This window comes from Nelumbo lutea, chromosome 7, assembly GCF_056320005.1.
Source record: "Nelumbo lutea isolate HS-2025 chromosome 7, American lotus-T2T, whole genome shotgun sequence".
In the NCBI taxonomy this organism is placed as follows: domain Eukaryota; kingdom Viridiplantae; phylum Streptophyta; class Magnoliopsida; order Proteales; family Nelumbonaceae; genus Nelumbo; species Nelumbo lutea.
Window position 1 is genome coordinate 57,687,724 of NC_142690.1, and position 21,934 is coordinate 57,709,657.

Consider the following 21,934-nt stretch of genomic DNA (forward strand, 5'->3'; position numbering starts at 1 on the left):
GGTGAAATAAATAGTAGATGCATCCTTACTCAGTCCTCCCATCATTGGAAGCTAGTCAGCTACTATGAAATGATTCCTTGTTCTTGTTGTTGTTAATGATGGTACATTATGTCCCTTATCCATAAAGGAAAAGCCCAAGCATGCACGACGAGAGATGTTCATTTGGCAGCTATGGCTGCCGGCGTGCCGCCCAAGCCATAATGTTAGAGAACAAAGGCAGCAATGACAACAACGAGAAATTTGACAAGGATGGCAATGACTTCAGGGCTGAGATTGAGTTACTGGAGTTGATCAACAATGAGAAGGTGGTTTGGTCAGAGACAAACATAGAATATTTGCCAAATTATGTTTTTGGAGTTGTTGTAATTGTAATGATTTGGGGAATTTCTATAGATTGTTGACAAAAAGAAGGGGGAAATGAACTATTTGAAGATTGTATGAGAGAAGGGGGAAAACGAATTGCCGAAGAAGATATTTTTTCGATCATTTAGGTTTTAAGAGAAAATGGTAAAAAAAATTCATAGGAGTATTTATCACAAAAAAAAAAAAAATACAAAGGGCCTTTGTCACAGACACCATAGTATTAGGAGGGTATATAATTTACCCTAGATAGAAATCACTACCATCTCATTTAAATATTGAATCTGGACAGACTAAGGATTTATTAGAATAATTAAAAAGACATTGAAATTAATAAAATTGGAAGTCGAATCAACCTCGTAACATTCTACATCACATCCTCTTCGTGTAAGGAACATCTCCCAATCATGACATCATCATTCTTGGTATTATCATCTAGGAATGTGTAGAAGAATGTGCTGTAGGGGGCAGTCTTGTGGGGGCTGATTTGAACTCATAAAATTATAAAATTATAGTTGATATAGATAAGAAAATGGTAGTTTGGAAATTAAAAAAAAATTAAACACTTGAATGAGATTTTTTTTTTTTTTAAGTTGGTTGATGAAAATTAAAAAAAGAGAGGTATTTATCTCCAAGTGAAAGTTCACAGGGTCATTAATCACAAATGAAAGTTTAAGAGGGTCTTTATCATGTCTACACAGTACAACTACAAGGGAGGGTGTTTATAATTTACCTTTTTTTGAAGGTAGGTTCTCAGAAAGTCGTATTGTTACTTTGATTTCAGTCACACTGTTGTCGCGGCGCGAGAGTGAAGCGAGAGGTGGAAGGTGTTGTCGTAAACCCTGAAGAAAACAGTAACGGCAAAAGCCCAATTGACGAGGAGATGGATAAGGAGAAACAGAGGAAGCCAAAGTTGGTGATCGTGATGGGACCAACTGGTTCGGGAAAGTCACGGCTTTCCATCGACCTTGCATCTCATTTCCCTATTGAGATCATCAACGCCGACTCCATGCAGGTACCTGCTTTCCCTTCAAATCCACTTCCAATCCCACCCCATGGATATCACTAAATCCATCATCCATACTTGTTTTATTTGATTTTAGGTGTACGAGGGTTTGGATGTTCTCACCAACAAGGTTTCCCTCCATGAACGCAAAGGTTCCTTTCTTTTTCAATATCATCTTTCTTTGTTTTTTTTCCTGTTCTAGCTCTTTTCTAACATTTTATTTGTCAAATGAAACGTCCAATATGATTTTGCTTTCTCGTCTTACATTTTGGATTGGATATTATAGGAGTACCACATCATCTTTTGGGTACTATCAGCCCAAATGCTGAATTCACGTCCAAGGATTTCCGTGATTCTGCAATTCCTGTATGTTTTATCCATCTCCAACTCATTTTCATAGTGACCCATCTTTCTGTTCATCCGTATTGATCTTTTGTTTTATGTACCTGCATAAAACATGTTATAAATACCAAACGGGTGGTTAAAGTTTGTGACTTGCATATGGGTTGAAGACTTGAAGTAGTAAAAAATGATTTAAAGGCTCATAACTTAACAGTGGATATGACACTGAACGGAGAGGAATGGGGGAACAGGATTCATGTAGCCGGCTCCATATAGTTGGGGTAAGGCTTAGTGATGATGATGATGATACCTATCAAAAATAATAAAAATGTGATTTGTCAATAATTATCGTCTTTGTGTACCCATTATTTGTGAAATAAAGGGCTGCATTTTCAACGATGGAGAAAAATTTAAATTGTTTATACATTTGATATTACAAGTTCACTAGCTTGGATTCTATAACTTTGCTGCCAATATTTTCTTTTATATTCTTAAACACTTCTCGAGTTCCTGTTGTGTTAGTTTTATTCAAGTGTGATGTTCTTTTGCTTTATTTTGTAACTGGTCCTTAACAAGCAACACTAGAAAAAATTGATGTATTTCCTTTTTGCATATTACTAAGTAATGTTCTTTAAAATGTGTGTTGTCATAATTTATGAAGATTCTCTGTCCAGTTTAGTCAAGTAGTGTCCTGATTTTATATCAGGCTTTTCATTTCAATTACATCATGCATGTATTGTGTGTATTATGACATAGTTTGTACATCTAAATGGTAGGAGAAATTAGTTTTATTCATACTCCCACCTGGGTAGAATATTCACATTGTCTACATAACTGTTTATGGTGGGAGATTTTAAGTTTCATTGATGCAAAAGTTTTTAGGCTATTGTGGTAAGCTGGATGCGATCTCTAGCAGAAGGGCTTTGTCACTTGACACATTTCACAAGAGAAGACAGATCCTTAGCAACCATCCTGAATAGTTCATTTAGATGTTTGTCAAGGTTGACCTGTATTTCAGCAGAGAATTTGGCTTGTGGATGGGTGTCTAGGGTCTCAATGGGATATACCAGGAAAGGTAACACAAATGATGTGTAATATTGTCCCCTTTTTTGGCAACTGTGCAACAATAAATAGACATAAAAACTATGTAATAGTAAATCAGTGTCATAAAAATCTTTATTAGTCATTGACTAGTTGAGAGACTAGTGCTTTTTGAAGTTGAACTTCAATGTATGAAGTTTGGGAAATCTAGGGGCTTCAGGAATTGGAGGAGTGATAAGAGATAGCTGTGGTCATATCCTTCTCACCTAATTGGGATCTGTTGGGCATAACGACTCTCTAAAGGCAGAATTCATTTTCCTTAGGTAAGGCCTAAAATTGGCTGCAATGCAAGGATGGTTAGATCTGAATGTGGAAGGAGATTGTTGAGTTCTTTTAAGCTGGATGGTAATGGATGATAATATTCCATGGCAGTACAGGGTACCTGCCTGAACACCTTGCTTTTAGCAACAAGGTGACTCCCAGGCGACAAAAATGATAAGGTGGGTACCTTATTATAATATCAATCATACTGTTTTTTTCTCATAAAGCCAAAGCAGGCTTAATTCATTCATCAGTTAACATGCAATTACATGTCACTTCTCCCTTGATACTTAAACTTTTTTTTATGAGTAATAGTAAAACTTTATTAATTCATAAATTTTTTTAGAATTGTGAATTCATACTTTACCTTTTGTTACTATCATACTAATAAACTCTCTTAACTCCCCCCTCCCCATGAACTAAAAAAGAAAATTACAGTAACACAAAAAAACTGATCCCTTCCCACCCCTTGTTTGGCCAATGTATCTGCAAATGAATTAGCCCTCTTAACCAATTGCAATCTCACTTCCATACCTTGGGTCAGCCACTTGAACAGTCTTCGTTCATTAATATAAGTCCACATACCTTCATCCTCCTTCCCTAACCAACCTATCAGCACTTTTGAGTTTGTTTGAATTCTTGTCTCTGTTACTTCCTTTGATTGTATTTATACATTCTTGTTACAAATCTTGGAAGTTATGGGGTTGTTATAGTCTGTTACAATCTTGGAAGTTAATTCCCACTTCTTGTTGCATTCGGCCATGCCAACCTGTCATTAGTTGGACCTGAGAGCTGACGTGGCTTCCTTCTTTTGTAGGTCTTGAGTTTGGGCTGGCTATTCCCATACACTAGCCTGAGTTCAGTGTTGCCGATTGTCCTAACAATACCCCCCTTGTCAAGGTTGACCTTGGCCTCAAGGTCAAGATGGGGAAACTGGTGGCGGAGTTGGATATAAGGCTCTTAGGTTGCATCTTCCTTGGATAATTGAGACCATGCTACTAGAGCTTCAGGTTCCACATGGTGTCCTTTCTTTACCCAACGAAAGTCACTAATGGACTGGGGTTCGGTGACTAAGGCCATGTCTTCAGTAAACTTGGGTAGAGTGGGCTGACTTACTACATTAGGCTTGAGCCCCTTCTTTAGAACTGAAATGTGGAATGCAGGGTGAACTGATCTTTGAACCGAGCTCAAACCCAATTTACAGGCTCATTAGTTAATCGAGCCGAACTCGAGCTTAATAAAGCTCAGCTCGCGAGCCTAATCGAACTTCTACATATACGTATGCATACATATATATTATATATATATATATATATATATATATATATATATATATATATATATATATAACAATAACTAATTATTATAAACATTATTTTTTAAATATCAAATAAAAATAATTTTTTATATATACTTTTTTACTTTTATAAAGCATTTAACTCACAGTCGAGCTCGAGATCAATCCTCATACTGTCTTGGTGAGCTGAGCTTGAATAGCTAGATATTCGGCTTGGATTGACTCGAATCCACCCCTATGAGTAGACCTGTTCATGGGCTGGGCTCGGGCTTGGATTTTGCCAAATTTTGAATGGTGGTGCGGTTTTGAATTCTATTATTATCGATTTTGTAAGAAAAGAGGTGTTAATGTAATGTTGTACTGTTCACTTAAGAGAGTAACGGTCCCTATTGGGTGTGTGGCTGTGATTAATAGAAAAAAGAAAAAAAAATCTCAATTTCATTGAGGGACGGAACTATTATTTATATATAGGTGGAGGCAGGGCCAGGAACGAAATAAGCGTGTTCTTGGCCCCTCCTCTCAAACTTGAAAGTCCCATTAAAATGTTAAGAATCACTATGTAATACTCTTCTAACTCTTAAAATTAAAAAAAGAGTTGTTTATTTTTTTCTCAAATAACTGTAATAGATCCAAACCTTTTTGGCTTTCTATTCCATTTCTCTCGAAACCCTACCTCATCTACTCCCTATCTTGTTTTCTTGTTTGCCTTTCACGCCCCCCAATAGAAAAAAAGAAAGAAAGAAAATTCTTGACTCCGTCACTACTCCCTTCTATTCCACGCTTTTAAAATATTTGTTTCCTTCCCAAATAATATTTGACCATTCAAATCGTTCTTATTCCTATTTTACCACATGGTAATGGTAGATGGCCAGCTATTAGACAAGAGTATATATATATATATATATATATATATATATATATATATATATATATATATATATATATAACCCTTTTCCCTAAATCCATGGTTGTAGGAATGATTCTATGTCAAAAATGACTACAAGAATATGAGGTTGGATTTGAATAAACTTATACATTTGTGCTTTTAAATCCCAAAACACGAAGTCAATCCCACCCTCCTTTGGGAGAACTTTCGCTACCCATGCTGGGCAGGAATTCCTCTTTAGAGGGCACATTTTGTTGTCACGTTTTATGACCGTGGCCCCATCCCAACACCATTAAGTCATATATATATATATATATATTATTTTATTTTATTTTTTAATCCTGAATCTCCCCACCCAACTGTCACGGTTGTCACAAGCTTAGCCTTATCTATGCTTGGCGGGCTTACGTTGAGTGGTACTATTGTAAATTTTTCCAATATGATTATTGGAAGAACTCATGTTTCCTATTGGCAGACCACCAAAAGCTTAACGTACTTTTTGAGGAGGGGTGGTCGACCTCCTTTGATGCCTGACTTTGGCACACCTAGACCAACTTCCCTTGTGGGGCAGTCCTGGTTAATGGCTAGCATGGCTACCAGGGTTCTTCATGGACGCCCACATGCTCATGGGGATAGTGCATGGATCGGCACTGCGCCACACACTAAAGGGAGGCTTGGCATGTGGGCCTGGCTCAAGCACGTCCTTTCACATCGCCATCCCCATGTCTAAGCTGATCGAGCTATCCTATTGCCCACAATGCACAGGTGTATTCCAACCCAATGGTTGCCTATCATCTTCGGCATACAGGTGTCCTTTTTCATCGGTGCCAAATTGCCTCACATCACGACTGTCCCCCTTTGGCACGTAAAGACGCCTCCCATGGACTGACAAGAGCCAGCATAGAGCCCTAGCCATGCGCAATGAGGTCATGATCCGGTGCCACTGACCTTTGTGGAGCCATCTCATCGGGTAGCACCTAGCCCTCCAGCACACTCTTGGCCACCCATGGCCCGAATGCTGCACGAATTTCTCCTTTTGTGTTCCCCTTTCCCTCTCTTTGTAACTTCTCTCTCACTCTTCTTTTGAAATATTGATTTTATGTTTTTCTCCTGAATTTATGGTAATTGCTACTATTGTTTACCCTTCTAATAATGTTCTTGGATTTCTTAATGTTCCACATTTCCACATTCCATAACTCCATTTGAATGGGCCATTGTAGGTGAGAAATGTTCGGTTGGAAACTGATTTATATGTATTTTGAGGCTTTATTGTACCATAGAAAATTCCATTGAGGGGTTAGACTAATATTAAAGCATAAAACCCATCAAATTCATTAAAAATCTCAAAGATTTTCCCACGAAACTTTTGAAGCTCTAAATGGATATTTTTGCATTTTTTTCAATTCATCTTCACGCAGAAAGATGTGCCTTAACCAAATGGTCTTCAAATTGCTAAGATCTTGATGCAAAAACTCACATCGTCTTTTGACCGTTAGAATTTCCAAAAGAGCTTTCAAAAGAGATTTGACAAATGGCCCCTTTATTTACCAAGTTTGAAACTCAAAAATAATAACTTATCCAAACAAAGCCTCCTAAGTTGATGAGAGTGATTTAGTTTGACAATGGAAAAACACTTCAGGGCTGCCATTTAGCCAAGACATAAAACGCTTGGTCAATATTCTTCGCCACATATTTTTAAAGCCCATTCCACTACATCAACAAAAGTTGCATTTGCATTTGGATATGCTTTTGCTTTACTTTTCAAAGCATAAGTATTGTTACTTTATATGATATGAAAATTTTCAGATGTAGGATATAATTTGTGCCTGGTTCATTTTGCCATGTAAGCTTAATTTGGAAGGAATACAAATGCAAATACGTAGAGTGTAAAATCTTGTATTTTGTATTGTTTTATATGTATTTATACTGTATATATTTGTATTTGTATTCTTTCCAAACTGCAATTTTATGTATCTTTGAAGAACCTCACTACCTCATTTAAGCTGCTATATATAATTTACAAAATAGTTTTTTAAAATGACCATGGGTTATGATATGTTGCACAAATTAATGCCACTTGGCATAAAAATGGCACATGGCAACTATAAACTTATATCCAACTCAAAACTTTTATGACCCAAATTAAGAAAGTGGTATACAAATTTACCACATGGCTTCACACATTTGCCCCTTCACATTTTAAGAAAAAGCAAAAATGTCCTGAACCACACAATCGAAGCACGAAGCATTCTATTCTTCATTTGTGCTTTTTATTGCCAAAGTATTTTGAAAAGTAGACATATCAAATTCAAACTCCAAACGAGTTTTTTTCTACTTGAATGAAGTACGAAAGTATTTCCAAAAAAAAGTCCAAACACCACCAAAATTAACCAAGGTTCTCTGAGAGGAAACGCTCAAGAATTCCAGATTCGCTACATATGACTGTTGGTTATATTATGCATGTAGTAATTGATTCCCATAAATAGTTGATTGTCTTAATTAAAGTTAAAAAGACTTGGGTTGTTAATCGCCAAAAAGTAAAAGAAAAGGAATGGTTAATTTGGTTGATTATTAAGTAGTCTACCAAAAAACAAACAAGAAAAAAAAAAAAGAAAGAAAATAGGAAAAGAAAGACAAAATTGATGGTTAAAAGGTTGCACTCGTGAAAAATTCGAATGTCGTTGTGTACAGGCCCGAGATAAAGAAAAGGAGTCAAATACCAAGTCAGCCCCCCCCCACAATGTCCCGCACCATATCTCTATCGTGTATTCAAAACATCTCCCGATGATAATATCATAATATCATCATCGAGAGATATTGCCAATACACAGCAGAGATGTGCTGTGGGACGTTGTTGGGGACTAATTTGAAATCTTTGGAATTAAGTGGAAAGGTGCAAATAGAGTCACAGTTGATGTAATTAAGCTGGAGATACAATCACTTATTCATTTATTCATGATGCAACTTTTAATTAGGTGAAGGGTAACATATTTTCATAAAAGTCTTTCCATATAATACTTGACGAAGAAACAAAATTTAAAACAAACGATATGCAACCTTTCTTCCTATCTCGAAAAATTAATTGAACAAGTAATAGTTTTTATTTTTTTTTTGAGATAATTGAAAAAGTAATAGTTGTTACACAAAGTTTATATTTGTATGTATGGAAACAAACAAAAGTTGGTTATAGAGAAATATGAACAATATGTATTGTATTCTGCATATACTTTGCATGTGGCACAGGTCGTGGCCTAGTTTTGGTGTCACTCCACCTGCGTTGGGGTAGGGGTGAAAGTCAGGCTAGGTTGAGGTAAACCCTAATTCAATCCGAGTTGTTGAAATCCTAATCCTATCAAAGTATGTTAATTGTATTGTTATATCGGGGTGTATTGACTATATCGGGCCATGTATCTGTTTGTATTAATTGACATGGTTTTCCTTATACTGAGTTTGAATGTGATGTAAATTCGAATTGATGTATCAGTTCACATTTACATGTGTTTGTTTCTAGTGTAAAAGTCGATCGATGTAAAATTTTACACTTGGTCTACTTTTTTAGATGCTTGTTTTCGATTTAAAAGTTACATAAAAAGTCGATGTAAACCATTTAATCGGCTGACTTTTTCATCGTAAACCGATGTAAATGATACATCGATTTTCACATAAAAAATCCCCCAACAATCCATTCAAATTTTAAACCAATAAATTAATTTTTACATCGAGAAATTTTCCACCACAATCAAATGCAGCCTTAATAAATCTTTGACTATCCTATTTAGTAAAGTTTTAAATCATGTACCAACTGATAGTGGCTTATTGGATATGTTATTTGGCTAGTTATAGTGGAGGCTTGGATCCAATCTGTTGCCACCATGGTTGGGGTTATGGGTTTAGTGGACGGCCTGTCCCCTGTTACATAGCCCCATGGAAAAAAGGGTTTCATTATCTTGTACCCACTTTGCCATTGATCTCTAATCACCCTACTTTCCTGTTAATCCTGATTAAGTTAAAGTGAACCACTATGGTTAAGCCAATTAACCAATACTCCCCATTAATTTTGTCATTAATCCTACCCACACTAATTCTATTAGTGCCTCACCCATTGACCCCCATTAATTTTAACAATAGCTCTCACATAAGTCACAAAACAAATAATTGGATGAAACCTAAGCCATCACTTGTATAACAAGTTGTAATAATCATCATTGTATAACAACAGTCCATCCAATTATTAATATTGATGTTCTTATCTAATCTTGGCGTCTCGGTCAAATGCTAAAACCTCCCTAGTCCCTTCAAATTACTTATTCCACCATTCCACTATAACTGGAAGTGCTCAAGTAACACTCAAAACACTTTAAAAGCCCACTATACCTTTTGGAACTTATTGGGTGTTATATAGCAAAAATCTCATTTGTACTTTTACAAAGGACAAATGTTTCATAAGTTGAAATGGGTTTAGAAAAATCAAATAAGACAAAAAAATTTTGAAATGGTAGAATTGTATTTATTGTTTATAAATAATGATACCTTTACTAATCTCAAAATATATTTTTGGAGACAACTAATTTCATCTCTTAGCTTCCACCCCGTATAGATTTGTGGTCAAGACCCACGGGATATAAATTCATTAGATGAACGCAAGGGATGGTATAACTATTTGACCAAAACCCCACTAAATAATAAACCCTAAACCCTAAAATTAAATAGAGAAAGCATTTGATTAGATGCATGTTTTTTTCCAACTAATAGGAGCTAAGGTTTACTTTTTACAAAGAAGAGAGGGCCAGGCGAAGTGACTTCTTATCTATTACCATCACCAGACTTTTCGATTTGTCTCCTAAACTCTAAACTTTAAACCTATAAACCTTAAATCCTAAAATTAAGTGTAAAATCATTTGGTCATATATGCATCCATTCTCTTGTTGTTAGGTTTATAGGATGGGTACTTAAGGGACTAGACTTTTTCTTTTAGGGGGCATTTTTTTTTTTTTTTTTTCGGATTTTGAGATGGGAGAAAGTTGGTCAATGAGATTTTGGTTCTCATTGACCAAGAATCCCATATTCTTTTTTCAGATTTATGTGGGGATTAAGAAAAAAATTATTTTTTTGGGTAAGTAATACCCATCTCCTAGGTGGGTAAATAACTTTCCCACCTAGGGAGAAAGTTGCCAACACTTGAATGGGACAAAAATGCCCCTTTTAATAATAGATTTTTATGGCTAAATTAGTCATTGCTTTATTTACATGAAAAATAAAAGAACATGGGTAAATGCACTTACCTAGGTAAGTATTTCCCAAAAAAAACTTACCCAGATAACTGCATTTACCCGGATAAATAACCTACTGAAAAATGAACAGGACTAGTTTTATTTCATTCTCTTCTTCGACTTTGAAATAAAAAAAAGGAAACAAAACACGTGGATGTAATTTCTGTTGTCATTTTCAGCTACATGTTGGAAGACGACACCTTCAAGCTATTGCATTTGCATGCACCGAAGCTGAAAGTATTGGGGGGTTAATGATGGGTCTTGGCATCATTATCAAAAAATAGCTGATTTCGTTTGATTGCGCATTTTCTATAATATATTCTGAAAACCCAAAAGTCATTAAAAGTTTTTCTTTGTGGATCATACATTTATGTAGTCATTAATTTTAAATACTATATTGATCATTTAACAGAAATCTGAGGCCCATTGTACAGAAATCTATATTGATTGATCATTTAACAGAAATCTGAGGCCCATTGTACAGGTGGGGTGAATCTTGATCGTGGTCGATTGATGCCAAATCTATGGGCTGGATGTGGTTTGTACTAGTAGGGGAAGCAAATGGGTGGGTTAGGTTGGGTTGGGTAAGGGTTGAATATCAACCTACACATATTGACCCACCAATCCATCATGACCTATCATCAATTCTTGTTAAATGGTCATAACCCACCCTAATCCACCCTGACCCACCCATATTGACCCACTTGACCCATCCATCTTGACCCTTAACCACATTTTCATGGAGCCATATGTGGACATTACCACTCATATATCTCCCAACTAGCAAGCAATTAACATGATCTAGGGAGCGACATTAGCAACACCAATGATTGAAAATTGGCCAGGGGGTGACATCACCATAATCTCTCTCTCTCTCTCTCTCTCTCTCTTTCTTTGTAGAATGTAGGTAATCTCTTAAGTTTAAAGACATTGGATGTGTGGTGCTCTAACGCATTGGGGGAGGCAATCTTCGACTATGGCCGAAAGTTTGGGGAGTGGCATTTCGGTAGAAGCTATTGGACACTATTACATCCTATTGTTTTTTCTTTTACGTTGAAAAACAATTTCATGAACCGTTGTGAAGTTTCCTCAAATTTTGGGTAGGGAAAAAGATTTTGGTTCCTTCAAACCATTTTGAGAAACTTTTTTGCTCGAAAATTGTAAGGGTTAACCTAGACATCAATGGGTTCTTGCTAAATGCCTTTCCTATCGCTTGAATAGGAAAACAACAACCTATTAGACAGTTATGGCTTTAGCTCCAATCAGATTGATGTACTTATTGACATTTATTGTAAATGAATAAAATACGTAATTGATTCATGTTATTATGGTGTGTTTCTGTGTAATACCCTTAAACTGGACACTTATGAGACTTGTATTAGTTTAGAATCTTCACAGTCGTTAGATAGACATAGGGAAATTTATTCTGCCAAGGTTGACACTAATGTGCTGCTAAGAAGGTTGTGATGGCTTGTCTTACCTTCCAGGGTGAGACCTGAAGCACATGTAGTGTGGGTTTGATTGAAATTATGAACCAGACCATTTTCTAGTTATGCCTTGGACCTTGGAGACAGATGGACAAAATTGAAAAGTTACACCTAACCCCTAGACTCAATTATGGTATTACAGGCCAATCAATGAGATCCTAAGCGAGGGTCAAAACATGGGTATGCTGGGGCATTCTGAGAATTCGCTTGAGTGGGTGATCATAGTGACAAAATTAGCCCCTTTGTCGAACAAAGTGAATGATCGGGGAATGCACTCTCTTTGATGGAAACCTAAATTGCCGGTAGTTGATTTCAAATTTGTTGAAAATTGTTTTTGCAAAATATATTTATATAGAGATATACACATATTATGGTTTCACAAAATATTTGCAAAATGTTTTAATTCCTGGGATTAATGTGAGAAGAGAGTGCAACACTATACCTTGTAACCGAGGGAGAGATACTCTCTTTCGGGTAGTGTTTGATCATTATCTTTTAGGGTTTTTACCTGATGGGCTAATCTCACATAAGTCCATAGTCCTTGGGCCTTCATAATGTGGCTGGACCCAGTGACCATTTAGTGTAAATGTTGGGCCTACTAAGAGCCCATACTGATGGACTCCGGGGTTCACTATCTTCAGTAGTGAATTCGGTCAGTCCTTGTAACAAAGGGTGGGCTAAACCCATATGTAACAAAGGGTCCCACTCCATACAAGGAGAGCCATACTAGTCAACATTTAAAAGGGAAAGTGAACTATGTGACTTAATGGGCCTAAAGCCTATTTCAAATTAGTTTTAAGTGATTTAATTAAATGGGGCGAATCTGGTTTATAATTTGATTAGGATCAACAATAGGATATGATAAGTCTTATCTACATAAGAGTCCAGATCCAAATATCAGATTTGGATAAAGAAACTCTTTCCTAATTGGATTAGGAAGCTGATCCAAAAAAGGTTATAAATAAGGGGGCAAATTTCTTAGTAGATGAATTCTTCTTTTGCAGTTTTCTCCCTCAATTCTTGCCGCCCCTACCCAATTTGATCTCCATTCTTGGAATTGATCGAGATTAGATCTTGATATTGTTTCTTATTAGAAGAAATAATCTAAAGTGTGCACAACCCCTTGCATGATTCTTGATGAAGAACCTCTTTGCTGATCCTGCCTCACCATAAGATGTGTCATCTTCAGTCGATGCGGGTTTTGGTGACCTCTTTGGGCGTGAACACTTATGTTGGGAGTTATTTACATTGATTCCGTATTAGGTATATCCCTCTCATTCTTTTGGATTCAGATCTGGTTCGATTTGTTTCAAGAATGAACCTTGAAAAATGCAGTTTTTCTAAATTAGGGAATACAATTCCCGAATGGGAGAAAGAAATTTTTGAAAATTCGCCCAACCACCCTGCATGGTTCGGCCATCCATATAATGATCCACATCCCTTCACATCCGACCTCTAAGACATTCAAGAGCCAAATGCATTTGAATGAGTGACTAAGAAGAAGAATTGGATGTACTCATTCACATACCTTTGTAATGCAAAGGTTGGAGCTTTATGACAGAGCATTAACAGTCACCCAGGTTCGATGTCAATACTAGAGCCGGAGATTGTCAACACCAACTTGCTCCTTCTCGTGTTGATACATGATGATGGGTGATTTGGCCTGACCTAGTAAACAATGGACACGTGGATATGATCTGGTGATTAGATACGCGGCTTAGAACCACCTATCACCTCGGAGGGTCAAGCAACTTCGGGTGTCTCGAGCACCTTGGCAATGACCAAGGTCCAAGTAGCTAGGGATTTCCCAACCTACCGAGGTGACATGTATCAGACTTCTAGAAGCATGCCAACCATCTCTGAGCTCTTCGGGGTCATATCCTCATCTTGTCTGGATCGGATGGATACGATAGGCCTTATTGGCTAGCACGTAATCCACCTCTCGGGGCAAAACAGACTCCTAACGGCACAGGTCGAGGATCTTGGAGGTGTTTTGTGAGACCCATGGCAGCTCATCTATATAAGGGCATCATCCCCTGAGACCTAGGTATGCGTGACAATTTGCTCGCAATACAATAAGTTACTGACTTAAGCATTGGAGTGACCACCTTGGGTTCTCTGAGCTTTCCTCTTCTTACAGTTCGACTCACCAGCTAGGCAACTAACGTCCGATCTACCATCCAACTTGGAGATATCAGATCGTGCACCATCAATACGAGTGACTGGTTCAACCATAAAAGAGTATTTTATGGTAGAATTGTCTTGCCCAAACGAAAAGAGCATTTTCAATAAGGGTAAGTTAGGGATTTTTTTTTTAAATTATAACAGTCACGTGATGTCACATGTGAATGGATTATGACGAAATGTTAATGGTAAGGGAGGTGCTAGGCAATTGTTAGAAACACTAGGGGTAACACATGACAATAGTTAAATAGTAGGGGTATAGTTAGTCAATTTGCTAAACCATAAGGGTAGTTTAAGAAATTTGCCCAAGAGTAAATGATAAAGAGTATAGACTAAATAATAAAGATGAAAGAGAGAAAGCTTCTAAGAATACACAAATAGTCCCAATTCGACCTAACAATCGGGTTAGTGGGTTTCACCATGACCAAATCCAATCCAATCTAGTTTGTTTTTTCTTTTTCTTTTTCCTCGTTAAGTCAAGTTATATCATTCTCAAATTCAGGTAGGTAAATATGAGACCGTAACCCCATTTTTTCAGTTTGGGTTGGGTCAACGTTTTGTTAGTTCTTGTTAAGGGTGACATATCTAGACTCTCTCACTCTGAACCCATTCTATGTTGTATTGGGTTGACAAAGTAATCCGGGCTTTAACCTAAGTTGGCCAAGATCAAGTTCAAGGTTTAGGTCTCTAGGTTAGGCCTGGATTGTCCCTTACCCTAACCAAACCTACCAAAGTTCCAGCCCTATGAAACAGGAACTCAGCAACAAAGTTTAATGGTTCAAGCTAATGCAATACTTATTCTTCATCTACCACACAAATTCCAAGCTTTGCTTGTTATTGCATCTCCACGTTGAAAGACTAGGAATGGCAATGGGTCGGGTCAGGTTTTGCATGCTCCATCCCTAGCCCCGAACTCAAATGCTCCACTCTAAACCCCATCAGAACTAGAGATCCTAACCCCATCCCCTTCCCTAGAGGAATTGGGATCCCCCAATTTGCCCCGCCTCGCCCCGTCACTCTTACTTGCATACTTATAAATTTATTTATTTATTTGAGACCTACCTAGAATTTTGTATTATATAATATAATATAGTATAATATATAGAATAATATAATATATATTAACATATATTAACGGTTTTATTATATCATATAATATAGTTGGGTTTTTTCCAAAATCCGTCCTAAACCCCAATCAATGTAAAAATACCCACCCCTGTGGTAGGATGAGGCTCCAAGGGAATGGGTCAAATTGCCATCTCTAACTAATGGTGGCAATTGGGCGGGTTGGATTGGGTTTGGGTTGAGTTTTAACCCAACCCATTTAACCTGCTAACCCGTTAATGACCCAGTTATATAAAATTAAATGGATTGGGTTCAACCCAAACCCGTTTTAACCCAATCCAACCCACCCAAACCCATTAGTCTTATATTTATGTACTTAAAACAAAAAACTCACTCCTTTTTAACAAATAAGTTAGTCATAGCTTAGTACTAATAGTGAAGGTTCAAATCACATTACATGCATGTTATTTTTATACAAGCAGCAAAGCCATTTAACTATGTTCAGGTTTCGGATTTTACGAACCACATGTTCAAACTGGTCAGACCAACTTGAACTATCTAATTGGATTGTCTTCAAGGTAATCACATCAAGTTCAAGAGTGGTTGAACCGTTTAGATCCGAATCAGTCCAGTCGGACTAGACCCCGCTCGACCCAGTTCAGTCTGGTCGGACTTGACCCCGATTGGACTAGACCGGTTCAGCTCGGTAGGGCCAGACCCTAGCCGGGTTGGTTCAACCCGGTCGGAACAAACTGGACTGGTTCAACCAAATGATGGATTGACTTGGGTCGGCTCATATAAGGTTTGTGCACGGGTTTGGGGCCGAACTGATTGGTCCGAAGCAGGTCAAAAGAAGTAAATTGGACCGGGCCAGATTCGGGTTGGGTTGTACAGATATGAACCAAACTGGACGATCCAAACCGGCCAAAACAAGCAGGGTGATTTAGCATTTGGACCCCACCCGGTCCGCCCCGTTTTGGATTTGGGTCGACCTAAACAAGCTTGTACTGGGTCGAGCTAGGTTGTGTGAATAACGGTTGGATCGGACGACCCAAACTGGGCAAAGCAAGCGGTACCGAGCCATCCTGTTCAAGGTCTATTTCGGATTCGAGTCGGCCTGGATCGTTATATGTTGGATCGAGTCATACCGCGTTGAACTGGTCCGGACTTGGGTCAAATTTATTTGGATTTATGTTGGGTGAAGTGTGTTGATTCAAGACAAAACTAAATTTATTCAATAATTAATAGAAAATTAATATATTAATTATAAAATATTTAGTTCAAATAAAGAAAAAAAAACTAAAGAATTAATACTAATGTCTATAATGGTTAACTGGATTTCCTACTAACTCAATTCTACAATCCTCTCTACTAACCCAATAAAACAATGCCACCTGTCTTTAAATCCTAACTTGTGTAAATAATTAACGACTGTTATTGTCCTTCCGTTAAATATCTTTTCCTAAAAAATTCATTTTCTTTTTCTTGTACACGATTTCTTTGAAATTCCTCTCACCCTCTGTGTTGCGGGAATTTGCTATATTAACCGGACAATATGCTGATTAGGACGTTCCCATCTCAGATGTCCTTTGAACCTCTCAAAACCCTTCGAATATAAGTCAATCTCTTATTCAAGATGTATGGAAATCCCAGCTCCAATTCCTATTGAATCTGCATCAATCTTGTTAACAACTTGTTTTGAATAAGTTAGAAAAGGTAGACATCCCCTTATTTTTCTTGCTTGTACTTCTGCTTTTATCCTCAACTCAATCGAGTATAGACACTACTGCTCTGTTTTCTTTTCTGCAACCGAAACAAGGCAAAATAGTTCATTGCCGGTCATCCAAAATGAAGAGGAAAGAGAAAGGACAACAGAGAGCAATGGAATATTAATGGATGATCCACGGAGCTTCTTGAGAGCAAGAGCAAGAACAAGAGAATGGAGGAAGGGCTTACTGAAAGCATGAAAATGAAAATGGAGAGACAGCTTCGTGAAGCAGCATTGCAAGGGGATGCGGAGTCCTTGTCCATTTTGCTTGAAAAAGACAATCTAATTCTTGATAGAGTGGCTGTGGGTTGCATCAGAGAGTCTGCTTTGCACATAGCAGCAACCCTCGGTCACGTTGATTTTGTTAAACTGCTCTTGAGCCGCAAGCCTGAACTTGCTCGCCTCAAAGACCCATGAGGACATACTCCGCTTCACTTGGCAGCAGCAAGAGAGCACCTTGAAATCGTGAAAGCTTTGCTGGATCAAGATTCTGGCCCTGGCCTCTGCCTTGCTCGCGATACAGATGGAATGATTCCTCTCCATCTAGCAGCAATTGAAGGCCAAGTGGATGCCATTAAAGAGCTGGTTATGGAGAAACCTGGAACGGTTCTTCAACTTGTGGGTCGTGGTGAGACCATTCTGCACCTCTGTGTCAAGCATGGGCGCTTGAATGTGTTGGAGCAGCTGCTGGATTTAATGAGTAACGCCGATAAGTTTGTAAACGTCAGGGATGCTGATGGCAATACTACTGTCTCTACATTTTTCTGTAGCCGACAAGCAGGTTGAGGTAAGATCTTATTCATTGCTTCCAATTATCACAGTTTGACTTTTGTATAGCCATTCCTGTAAGACCAATTAGGAATAGAAGGGACTGATTTGTATAGCCAGCCCATGGTCAGTGAGCATGACCAATTTCATCGGTAGATGAATCACCGGCCCAACCCATGATCACCGTGTGGCAAGATGACGTTCCAGGCGATCCTCTCACCACCAATCCAAGCTCGCATCAAGCAGGCATGGCCATACTAGCCTACAAGAATGGAGCAAAATTCCGTCGACTATTTCGTTGCAACACGACAGTCTTTTCTGCCTCCCTAAGCATAATCTTATTACTGGTAAGTGGATTGCCGTGGAGGACTAGGGTGATAGGAATTTCAAAGAAATCATGCACAAGAAAAAAAGAATTTTTTAGGGAAAAATATCTAACGGAAGGATAATAACAGTCTTTAACTATTTGCACAAATTAGCATTCTAAAGCATGTTTAGAGACATGTGGCATTGTTTTATTGGGTTAGTAAAGAGGATTGTAGAATTGAATTAATAGGAAATCTAGACAGGGTATAATAAGATTTTCCACAATCCAAAATCACATGAAAGGGATTACGTATACACTTCAAGGCAGGGTGGTAGAGTAAAATTTAGAGATTAAAAAAATGAGTTTTCTCATTAAAATTATTGTTTTTTTTTTTTCTCTTTTTTACCTTATTCCACGTTTGAAACTTACAAGTCTTTTCTTGGGCTAATAAATACGAGTTTGCTTACATATATTGAGTGTAAAGTATAGAAATTTATTATCACGCAACACATGTTTCGTGTGTTCAACACATGGATGCACAATTTGATTGTTCTAGTAAGATATAATTTAACTTTTAGCAATCATTAATTATTAAAACAATTATCCCATAAAGAACAACTATCTTATTCAAATTCATTAGTGTACAATAAAGAATCTTCACAAAGACTTAACAAATATTTCAAATTACATTAACATGATGACTCTCTCGGTTTTTCCACAATCCATCCCTCACCCTAACACATGAATCGCACCCCGTCCCTGCCCCATACTTTGGCGGGAAAATTGGGGATTCTCCTTCCCGGAAAGGGAGTGGACTGGATGCCTCGTCTCAAATTTGTCTGTCATCAGGGACGAGGCAAGGACGGGGGTCAACATGTGGTTAACTTAAGATACAATCTCAATGATTTTTTTTTGGTGAGGTTGTGCGTTTTGTATTTTAGTTTTGGGGTAAGGTGGGTTATGTCCTTTTCTTGTTAAAATTTCTCCTTTTTTGATGATGGTTAATAAAATTTGAAGTGGTTGTTATCGTCAATTAAACATCCTTCCTGTGCATCATTGCGTTGATACCGATCTCTCCTTGGGCAGGAACATTCTTTGGAGATCCAGGTACTTGCATACTATTATTATTATTTTTTTTTGTGCTTACAAGGGAAGAATGTCGTGAACACTTGTCTTTTCATGAGACAAGCAGAAGTTGTTCGTGGACTTCTCTTTATGCATTGAGTGGAGATAGCTTTATCATATATTTATTCAATGAGACTTTGACCCACATCGTTTTCTTTTCCAGTTAATGGCATGTACCTTGGAGGCTAGGAGCAAGCATGCTCGCCCCTTTGGTGTCCTGTCTTTTGATCAACACTTATCCTTCATGTTATCCATGAGGGTAGGTAGACCAAGCTGAGGTGTTCGAGCGTTGGTGAGCGGGCTACTTCGGCTTGACCTGGTGAGCTCTATATCTACAAGCACAGTTTGATGGCCAGGTTGAGATTCTCCTTGAATGAGGGTATAGCCATGGTGTTTAAGTGGTAGCGTGTCCAATCGATCTAGTTAATGTCCAATTCCTTTAAGTATTTAGTCGGTCTCTTTTGATATTGTTCGGTTCACGACATTGGCATTATCTTGTCGATGCTTGCCTATTTTCTTTACCTGAACTGAAGAAGAACCAACATGGTTATTATTACTTCTCAGCTTGGCAGCATAACAAAATGCTCGTCGAGGCTCCCTCCTCGGTGAAGCATTGGAAGGAGATATTCTTCTTTATGTGTTGCCCGGAGGGTTGGCCGTTCCCCACCGAGCTTCTTGTGCTGAGGACAACGGTAAAGGCGCTGATTAAGTATGAGCTGTCCAGGGAGGAGTCAGTGGCCATTCAGAGGATAGAGAGGATTGACATGCAAGAGTACATGTCATTCTCAATGCTGATCCATGCTAGGCTGATGAGCAGCATGGCTAAGTATAACCAGTCTGGTTTGTGAGTTGCTCGAGGTCTTCCTTTTCTTCCCATTTTGAGCTCTCTATCTCGTACTAATTTTGTGTTGACTTGTGTAGGAGCAGAGATGGCTGGTTTCGAGGAGATGACACGACGTATGAGAGCTGCGAGGGAGAGGAGGATGTAGTCAACCAGCACTCCGGGTGTGCAGCCTCGGGTCACCAAGAAGCAGGGGTGGTTGGTGGAGCACACGCCTTGGAAAGCGAAGAGGCCGAGGCTTCTAGAGGGGGTAGTGGTTGTTGATCTGAAGGAGGCCACACTTCAGTCTGATCATCCGTCGTCGCCGAGGGGGGGCATGCTAGAGTGTACCATGGTGGAGAGCTTAGCTAGGCTGTACATGTTGCAGTGGACTATTCGGCTAGAGGACACCCTTGAAACAGAGGGGGTGATTTTTGTTTCTTTTCCTGGGGTCTGATGCCCCTCGGCATTAGGTAGGAGGTTAGCAGCTCGACTAGTGACTCCTTGGAGAGCGCGGCCATGCGTCAAGCTGTGGCGGTGATTTCTGTTTCTTTTCCTCTTTTCTATTGTTGTTCAACACTCTTCTTTCCTCATATAACAATTGGTTATTTTTTAGTCTACTTGTTCAGTTGTTAGCCTTGTTGACTGCCTCCATGCCTTGCAATGCCTTTATGAAGCGTGGGAGGTGGATTTTGAGCAGTTGAAGGCAGAGCATGCTAAGGTGGAGGCGGAGCTATTCGAGATCAAGCATGGTGTAAAGAAGAGGGAGGACACTGTGCACAAGCTAAAGAGCCATGTCCATGACTTGAAGGAGATGCCTTACGTGCTGAGGAAGGAACTTGGGGATGCTGAGGCAAAGCTTGCTCGGGTGGAGGAAGAGGGGGTCTTCAAGTACAAGGCTTCAAAGGCCTATTAGAATGACCTGGATAATTATGCCACTGAGTCTTTGGCAGTAGGGATTTGCTCTCTGCCAGTAGAAGACCACATGCCACTTTTCGGAGGTGGCCGAGGCTATTCAGTGGTTCGAATCATTTGACCCCCTACGCCTAATGGGGATGCTGCTGCTGCCGACGTCCAGGAGTGAACCGAGGAGCCCCCTGCCAATGACTAAAGTGTTCCGCTTTCTCTCTCCCTCTTTTTTTGTTGTGATGTATACGATTCAGTATGCCAAGCCTTTGAACTTGTAATTATTTTTGTTATTAATTAAAAATCAAACTTTTCTATCTGAAGCATTGTTTTCTTTTACTTTTTCTGTTGCACTTGAGTGAGTTGGTCATGAGTCTCCGTCTTGTGTTGGCCATAGTATCGGGTAGCCGAGGTCGTGGACTTCATGTCTCCGGATTTGCATTGGCCAAGGTGCTTCCGAGCTCTTGATACCATTGGGGAGCTCAGTGGTGCTTGGTCTCGAGGAGCCTTATGCTCTCTCTAGGCTAGCCCTATTCGGCTGGTTTTGCTTCTGACAACTTGTCAGCTAGGTGTGTGGAGTTCAATGGTCGCCTTCTTGCCCTTGGGGGTGGGGGCATCGTTCCATCTTTGAGCTTCAGCTGTTTGAGGTCGGCCAAGTTTGTTAGTTGTACTAGGTTGGCTTCGCGCTGCCATTGTGTGAAGGTGTGTGCTGTGACGCGTACGTATTGTGCTTGGGTGCCTTAGCCATTAGAGTTCGATTGGGCAGTGTATGTAGTGTGCACTTGCCAATTAGACAAAAAATAGAGAGCTTTATTAACTAAGCTATTGATAGTACATCCTTAGGTTCCTTGTGTTCCAACTCCTCGGTACTGGCTTCCCGCCGAGGTCTTCTAGTTTATAGGTACTCGAGTTGAGGACTTTGGTTATCCTGTACAAACCCTCCTAGTTGGGTCCAAGCTTTCCTTTATGGTGCCTTGCGGA

The 21,934-nt window shown here is 38.8% G+C and overlaps 1 protein-coding gene and 1 pseudogene across 14 annotated transcripts; both read left to right on the forward strand.

The window, feature by feature from the left end:
* Nucleotides 1-1,002: 1,002 nt before the first annotated feature.
* LOC148846534 (tRNA dimethylallyltransferase 2-like) lies at nucleotides 1,003-21,267 on the forward strand. 14 transcript variants are annotated; one of them, XR_016102379.1, is made up of 8 exons: nucleotides 1,003-1,375; nucleotides 1,464-1,518; nucleotides 1,653-1,732; nucleotides 19,189-19,209; nucleotides 19,391-19,546; nucleotides 19,792-20,071; nucleotides 20,149-20,584; nucleotides 20,677-21,267. XR_016102379.1 is itself a non-coding variant. In XM_088955496.1 (6 exons), the coding sequence occupies exons 1-5, from the start codon at nucleotides 1,244-1,246 to the stop codon at nucleotides 19,502-19,504; spliced, it is 402 nt and encodes a 133-aa protein (XP_088811622.1). In that variant the 5' UTR covers nucleotides 1,049-1,243; the 3' UTR covers nucleotides 19,505-19,546; nucleotides 20,149-21,267. The 14 variants fall into 14 exon arrangements, 8 of the variants coding, with proteins under 8 accessions (XP_088811619.1, XP_088811622.1, XP_088811620.1 ...); XR_016102378.1 differs by having other exon boundaries at nucleotides 1,049-1,375; nucleotides 20,149-21,267; XR_016102374.1 differs by having other exon boundaries at nucleotides 1,048-1,375; nucleotides 19,189-19,546; nucleotides 20,149-21,267.
* Nucleotides 14,828-19,179, forward strand: LOC148846535 (uncharacterized; annotated as a pseudogene).
* Nucleotides 21,268-21,934: the final 667 nt, after the last annotated feature.